Below are 7,672 nucleotides of genomic sequence, written 5' to 3'. Positions count from 1 at the left end.
GAAGAAGAAGAAGAAGAAGAAGAAGAAGAAGAAGAAGAAGAAGAAGAAGAAGAGGAAGAAGAGGAAGAGGAAGAAGAAAAGGAAGAGGAAGAAGAGGAAGAAGAGGAAGAAGAAGAAGAAGAGGAAGAAGAAGAAGAAGAGGAAGAAGAAGAAGAAGAGGAAGAAGAAGAAGAAGAAGAAGAAGAAGAAGAAGAAGAAGAAGAAGAAGAAGAAGAAGAAGAAGAAGAAGAAGAAGAGGAAGAAGAGGAAGAGGAAGAAGAAAAGGAAGAGGAAGAAGAGGAAGAAGAGGAAGAAGAAGAAGAAGAGGAAGAAGAAGAAGAAGAGGAAGAAGAAGAAGAAGAGGAAGAAGAGAAGAAGAGGAATAGGAAGAAGAAAAGGAAGAGGAAGAAGAAAAGGAAGAAGAGGAGGAAGAAGAAGAAGAAGAAGAAGAAGAAGAAGAAGAAGAAGAAGAAGAAGAAGAAAAGAAGAAGAAGAAGAAAAAGAAAAAAAGAAGGAGAAGGAGAAGGAGAACAGCAGCAACAATAATAATAATAATTGCAAGATGAAAACAAAAACGACCATACTTATCCATACTGAGGACATGAGTAATGCACGTGTAATGTGCTCGCAAACTGGGAGTGTATGCTTTCAATTAGTCGTGAATCAGCGGCCAGGTATTTGGGTCCTTGTCTTGCTAAGAAATGATATAGAAACATAATAATATGTTAAGGGTAACTTAAGGGGCGCTGGTACATACTCTATAAAAAGGGACGAAATGAATAAGATGGACTTCCTCAAGCATTATGATAATATATTACCCAAATTAATAATTATGTATTCTTAGTCTGATATACCATCTAGTTTTTCCTTCAATTGTATCGTCTCATATTAAAGTTGACAGAAATGTTTGCCTCTTAGATAATCATTTCCAAATATCAAATAAAAGCTTTGGATGGTTTCTATAACATGTTATCCTTTTTATCCCAAATAATCACCATCTCCGTCAACACAAATGCACCAGTGAGCAAAAAGTCTAAACTGCGTTAGTGAACAATTCAAAATGTCTTCCTTTGTACTTTGCCCTACCAATGCACCAGGGTTGCCGGATCAGTTCCAGGTTTCTCGTCGAATTGATGTGAAAAGTATGCCAAACCTTGCATAATACTGCCAACTCCGTAACGGACGCATTTTTTTGCGTTTTACGTAAGGTAAAAGTCAACCTTTATTGACCGCAAAATAATTTGCTAATAGACGTTCAGGGACTTGCATATTGCAGGTGATAGGAAGAATAAAACAAAAGTAAAGAAACCTGAAAAAACGAAAGCAAAAACAGACAGCCTAGCGACCAAAATGCCTAGAGACTTTTCCCTGGTCAAATGAATCAATATGATTTTTGGCGGGGAATCTGCCACATTGACAACTCTCCTTCGCTTATCAGTTTCTGTTTCTTCATCTTTCTTGAACTGAATTCAAACGGTTTTTCTTTGTATCGCCTACGCACATCAACTTCTATTTCTGCATAGTCTCTATATTAAAATCTCCTCAAGTGGTCTCCAGCGTATCGTCACTGTGGATTAACCCTGGGTTCATCATTATGGCTCAGAAGACATGTGACGTCCGTAGAATTCAGACATAAGAACTCGACAAGTCGCAAAAATTTATGAGAAAGAGATCTTGACCTTGTTTTTAGATAATGGTAAATAATGAAAAGATAACATAATTTATATAGAGCAAATTCTCGTTCAACAGCAAGCTCCATGCGTTTTATACAATCTATTGCTACCCCAGTAGACATGATAGCATTCTGAAACAATATCAAACTTATGGTAACTACATTTATTTTGTAATGACATTTTTACATTGAAAGCAAAGACAGAAAGACTTCATTAAACAAGGTGGCTGCCTCAATGACAGGAGTACTCAAAATACAGAAGTCCCTTATCGTTGGCAAACTGTTTAGATGTTCGAAGCCCAAAAAGCAACATTTTGTTTAGGACAGATAGAAAAAAACGTGTTTCATTCTTTTAACAATTGTACCTTTATTAAGTATCTTCTATTGCTTTTTTCAACATTTAGAATTTAAATTTCGACAAAATATTTCTGGTGCACATGCAGCCGAAACAACAAATTAAGAAATTGCTCCCAAAATTCAGAATTTGGGCATATACGTATTTACATTTGGCCAACAAATTGTAAAATCTTGTTAATATACCAGTCTTCTCAAACTGTAGTTGTAGAATGACAAGAGATTTACAGACAGACACACAAAAAACCCCCAATGGTGAATAATATTTCTCTTTACTTCCATACTTTTCACAGGCTTCACAGACATTTGGAAGTCGTAGCCATCAACGCCTGAAGAAAACTTCATACCCGCTTCTAACAGAAAGTCTCGAAACTACTAAAATACATTGTCTTATACCAAAGCACCACTGCTTGGAAAAGACTAATACAATACATGAACCTGATAAAAAATATACATAGGACATTCATTAAGGAAAGTGGTGTAACGTTTGCAAAAAACGGCCTGGCAGTTAACGAGAGCTAAAAAAACCCGACAACAACGGTGTGGGAGAACAACGCGACGGAACTCAGGGGAATTATAATTTAGGGTAGGACTTGATGCAACACCCTTATATACCTGGAGAAAATTTCGCAACAATTATATGTATAAACAAAAGCTTTAGCAGTTCTTATCCTGTGTCTTATAAAGAGAACATTTTACGCCGACAATATTATACACAATAATTATTTTAAAATTACGGAAGAGATTTTACACTAGTAACATAATATACGCGCATACTGCAGCACCTTTTGTCCCGTTTCCCAAAACGGCAAACGAAAGAAGATCTCAACACAGGGAAACAAACCACAAGCCCACCGCTCAGTGTAAGGTCAAGAAGACAACACACAGCAGCAGCATGGCCCCTGTTGGACGAGATCACATGACCACCATCATTCTCCTAGCAACATTTGTTGTGGCCGCTTCCGGTGAGTAAATCTTTTAGGTTTGGTTGTAGTAAGAGTTTGCACAGCACTTGCAGCACACATGGGTCAGATTAGTGCCGAGGTGAGTAGATTACGTTATAAGGTTAGACCATCTAGTGGATAATGAGCTACTCATTGATTTCATTTCTTGCCTTTTCATCCCCTTCTCCTCTCATCATCATCATCATCATCATCATCATCATCATCATCATCATCATCATCATCATCGTTATTGTTAGTGCTATCACTACTACTACTACTACTACTACTACTACTACTACTACTACTACTACTACTACTACGACTACTACTACTACTACTACTGCTCCCCAGCTCAAGCGGTCCTTGACTTTGACTGTCGCCGGCAGGGGGCGCAGTGCGACGATGGCGCAAAGTGCGACGTGACACAGGGAGACTGTGACTGTGCCACGGCCACAACTGGTACCATAACAACACGGGACTACAAATGCGGTGACAACTCAGGTGAGGCAAGAAGATATTAAAAGTTCAAAACTGAGTGTCAGAGTGTGTCTCCTTTTCCGTTCCAAAATCAGTCAATTAAGAGGATTCAATTCCCGTCTCCTTATGCACGTCGCGACGTCTAGCCTGACGTGACCGTCTCCAGCGATAGGTCCATGTAGCGACATAGCGACATCTTTTTCATATTTTGCCCCACTTGTTTGGAATAGGCTTCCAAAGACTATCAGAGAAGCAGAAAATCTAGAAATTTTCAAAAAGAAACTAAAAGCATTTATATTTTTATCATATTTCGATTAGACAGAATCCATAAAAGCTGTAGATCGTTGTGAGTTTGTATGTGCGTATGTACGTAAGTGTGTATGTATGTGTGTATGTGTGTGTATGGTGCGTGCGAGCGTGGATATGTGTGTGCAAGCGTATGTTACACTATGTGCCTTTAAAATTGACTTGTAAATCCATAATAATATGTATCATGTTAAACGCATAGAGCATTGCATAAGTGGATATGCGCTATATAAATGCATTCCATTATTATTATAGGGCCTCGCCGCCCGCGACAGTCTGGGGGTGGGGGGTGGGGACCTTTTAAAGCATCAACACAGGTCAAAGTACCTAGCCAAGGAGTGTGTGTGATGTGTGATGTGGTCACGCAGAACGATACACACATCGCGACTAATCACTAGTGACTACCGGGCGCAACGCGACGTCTCGTCGGGCCTAAGGAGACGTAGTCTTAAGCCTATTTTAAAGACGAGTAAGATTGTAATCAAGCTGATGCAGAAAGATACGATCTGTTCAAAAGTGAGTTTTAGGCCCTTTTAAGACAACTTCTAGTGAGATTATAACCAAGGTGAAGCAGTAAAGTATCATTAGTTCAAAATGAGATTAACTATCTTTCTAGGACATAATGTGTAAGCCTATATCCTAAAAAGCCGGGCCATGATGCTGACTTAGGTCACATTGAAAGTTGATAAGTTAAAGTGTAGATTAGAACCTTTTAAAACCCCTACTTGTGTTTATAAAGAGGAAATTCGGAGATATTCGAACCACGGCTGATTTTATAGGCAATTTTGTCAGCAACTAAACACAGATTCACATATTATTATTATTATATTATTGCAAAGTTGTGTCCGCTCTAACCACGGCCATTTTGCCATAAACAAGATGAGGCGAAGCGGGGCGAAGTTGGGCGAGGGGGGGTGAGATGAAACTGAAGACTTGAAGAAATAAGACTGAATCTTAGCAGATAGAAATAGAAGACATCATCATCATCATCATCATCATCATCATCATCATCATCATCATCATCATCATCATCATCATCATCATCATCATCATCACACCAATGCAGAGATAAGTACCAGCACCTGGAAGATGTGTATTCTGGGTACTCCTATAGGCGGGAACAAAATATCATCATCATCATCAACGACGACGACGCAACAACAACAACAACAACAACAACAACAATAGCAACAGCAGCAACAACAACAAAAACAACAACAACAGCAACAACACCAACACCAACACCACTACCACCACCACCACCAACAACAACAACGCAGTATGTCTTCATTTTTAGAGTCTGGCACCTGCACAGCACTGTGCGAAAACAGCGGAGTCTGCGTCCTATCTATGTGTAACTGCCCCGAGAGTTACTATGGAGACAGGTGTCAGATGAACAGAGGTATAGGCTCCCATCGGTCTGTTTGTTTGCTTATTCGTCTTGACTGACTGTTCCTACTCAACCCCTGCCCGTTCTCTCACTCCCTCTCTCTTTCTGTGTTTCTCTCTTTCTCCCTCTCTTTCTTTCCCATCTCTCTCCCCAACTCCCTCTCCCTTTCTCTCTATTATTGCTCTCCCTTTCTCTCTATCACTCCTTGTCTTTCTCTTCCCTTCTCTCTTCACCTCTACCCACCTATCTCTATGCCTCTCTCCCTCTTGCCCCCCTCACTCTCTATCTCTCCCTCGTCTCTCTCTCTCTCTCTCTATCTCTCTCTCTCATTCTCTCTCTTTTTCTATACATCTCTATTTCTCTCGCTCCCTCTCCTTCTCGTCCCCTCTCTATGTCCCTCTCTCTATATCTTTATGTGTCTCTCTGCCCCCCCCCCTCTCTCTCCCAGCCCCACAAAAATGCATATTATGAATCTACCGTCCTGCCTGTTATAATTATTTAGCCATCAGTCCATCTTCCCGTATCTATACAATGGTCCTTCCGGAGTCTGTCTGTCTGTCTGTCTGTCTGTCTGTCTGTCTGTCTGTCTGTCTGTCTGTCTGTCTGTCTGTCTGTCTGTCTGTCTGTCTGTATGTATGTATGTATGTATGTATGTATGTATGTATGTATGTATGTATGTATGTATGTATGTATGTATGTATGTATGTATGTATGTAAGTATGTATGTATGTATGTATGTATGTATTTATGTATGTATGTATGTATGTATGTATGTATGTATGTATGTATGTATGTATGTCTGTCTGTATGTATGTATGTATGTACGTATGTTTCCATCTACAGTGCAGGTAGATTGCGACGGATCAAGCATGTTTCTCAACGTGAACCCGGATGTTAATACCTTCTCTGGTACAATCTTTGTTGTCGGCCAGGAAACCACGCCCGGCTGTAATCTGACTGCAGGAACTGTACGTTTATTTTTTGTCTCCCTTTTGTCCCCCTTTCTTTGTAATGAAATTGTTAATTGGATGTGGGTGCTTGGCGAATGCTCTGGTGTGGTTTGCTCCTTCGATTCTATTATTAAACATCTTCCATCGTGATCTGGTCTCCTAATTTTTTAACTTTCGACATTTACATTATGACATATTTTTTTTTTGCAAGTGCCGTAAAAAGTAGTTTATTGAAACTAACACTATCAGCGCCTATGAATATGGCAGTTTGCACTTTATGCTTCCCAGGAATTTGAGAATATTTCAGGATGCTATCAGGTTTGCTGGCGTTGTTGTTTAGCGGGAATTTGTGCTATACATATTGCAACTGTCTATAATAATAATAATAATAATAATAATAATAATAATAATAATAATAATAATAATAATAATAATAACAATAATAATAATAATAATAATAATAATAATAATAATAATAATAATAATAATAATAATAAGCTTAAAAAATAATAATACGTTTAAAAATAATCACGATAAAAAAATAAATAATAATAATTTTCAAATGTTGCTGTTACTGCTGCGTTTTGTGACCAATTTGTTTCTTCTGTTGCTTCTGTTGTCACAGTTGGTTGATGTAGCTGACATTGTTAACTTATTGTAGACGCTCATTCTTATTATTTGACCGTGCTTTACATTTTTGGGGCTATTTAGGAATTTAAAAAGAAGGAACAACTTTGTTATTCCAGTAGGTTTTAAGTCTGTTTTGTTTATTTGAAACTTTTAAAGCAATTACGTAAAAGTGCCGACTGTTATCTGATTTGTGTAACTTGGTTTGAAACGTGCGCATCATTGCCTTTGGTTTACTTACTATAGCTGATCGGACATAATGATAAAATTAACTGAAGGTGATGCTACCTGGTTTGTTGTGCTTGAGTCATTACTTATCACTCTTTGCTTTTGACCTATGTACATGGCAAAGGTGCCTGTTTTACTGTTATTATCAAAGTTGTTGTGGCTGTTGTTGTTGTCGTTGTTGTTGTTGTTGTTGTAGTTGTAGTTGTTGTTGTTGTGGTTTTGGTTATTACTGTTATTGTTTTTATAGTTGCAATTGTTATCATTGTTGTTATTGTCTTCCTCGTCGTTGTGGTCGTCGTTGTTATTATTGTTACGGTTAATATTGTTATTGTTGTTGTCGTCGTCGGCGTCTTTGTTGTTTTTGTTTCTGTTGTTGATGTGGTTATTGCTGTTTTTGGTTGTAGTGGTGTTTTCGTTGCTGTCATATTAATTTTCATGATCCTGGCAGAAATGATTTTGCCTAGACTTTCGATAACAAATATTAGCACAAACGTGTGTGTCAAAAGCTCCTTTGAACGATTGAAAAAGGACACACACCGCCATAAGACATGAATCAATATTTCCAACCTCATTAACACACCAGGAGGAGCTGTTCGGGCTAATAGAGAAAGAACCGAACAGGACACCCACTACAGTCGATCCTCAAGAAAAATGCGATTGAGAAGAAGAAGATTTTGAAATGCCACCTTAACCATGTTTTTGAAGATGAGAAAAAAAACACTAAATATTTCCCATAGTTACTAAC

General features: G+C 38.3%; 1 protein-coding gene across 7 annotated transcripts in view; it reads left to right on the top strand.

Annotated features, from left to right (window-relative positions):
• LOC101849530 (EGF-like domain-containing protein 1) overlaps nucleotides 1–7,672 on the top strand; it is a gene marked incomplete at its 3' end in the record, with an annotated part of 33,369 nt that overhangs the window by 14,302 nt on the left and 11,395 nt on the right. For all 7 annotated transcript variants that reach the window (XM_013080657.2, XM_013080656.2, XM_013080655.2 and 4 more), the window contains 4 exon segments: nucleotides 2,299–2,970; nucleotides 3,301–3,450; nucleotides 5,030–5,134; nucleotides 5,966–6,090. In XM_013080657.2, the coding sequence (XP_012936111.1) occupies nucleotides 2,901–2,970; nucleotides 3,301–3,450; nucleotides 5,030–5,134; nucleotides 5,966–6,090 (450 nt within the window).

This window comes from Aplysia californica, unplaced genomic scaffold, assembly GCF_000002075.1.
Source record: "Aplysia californica isolate F4 #8 unplaced genomic scaffold, AplCal3.0 scaffold00094, whole genome shotgun sequence".
Classification (NCBI taxonomy): domain Eukaryota; kingdom Metazoa; phylum Mollusca; class Gastropoda; order Aplysiida; family Aplysiidae; genus Aplysia; species Aplysia californica.
Note: the sequence above shows the minus strand (reverse complement) of the source record. Positions and strands in the feature narration are given on the sequence as shown.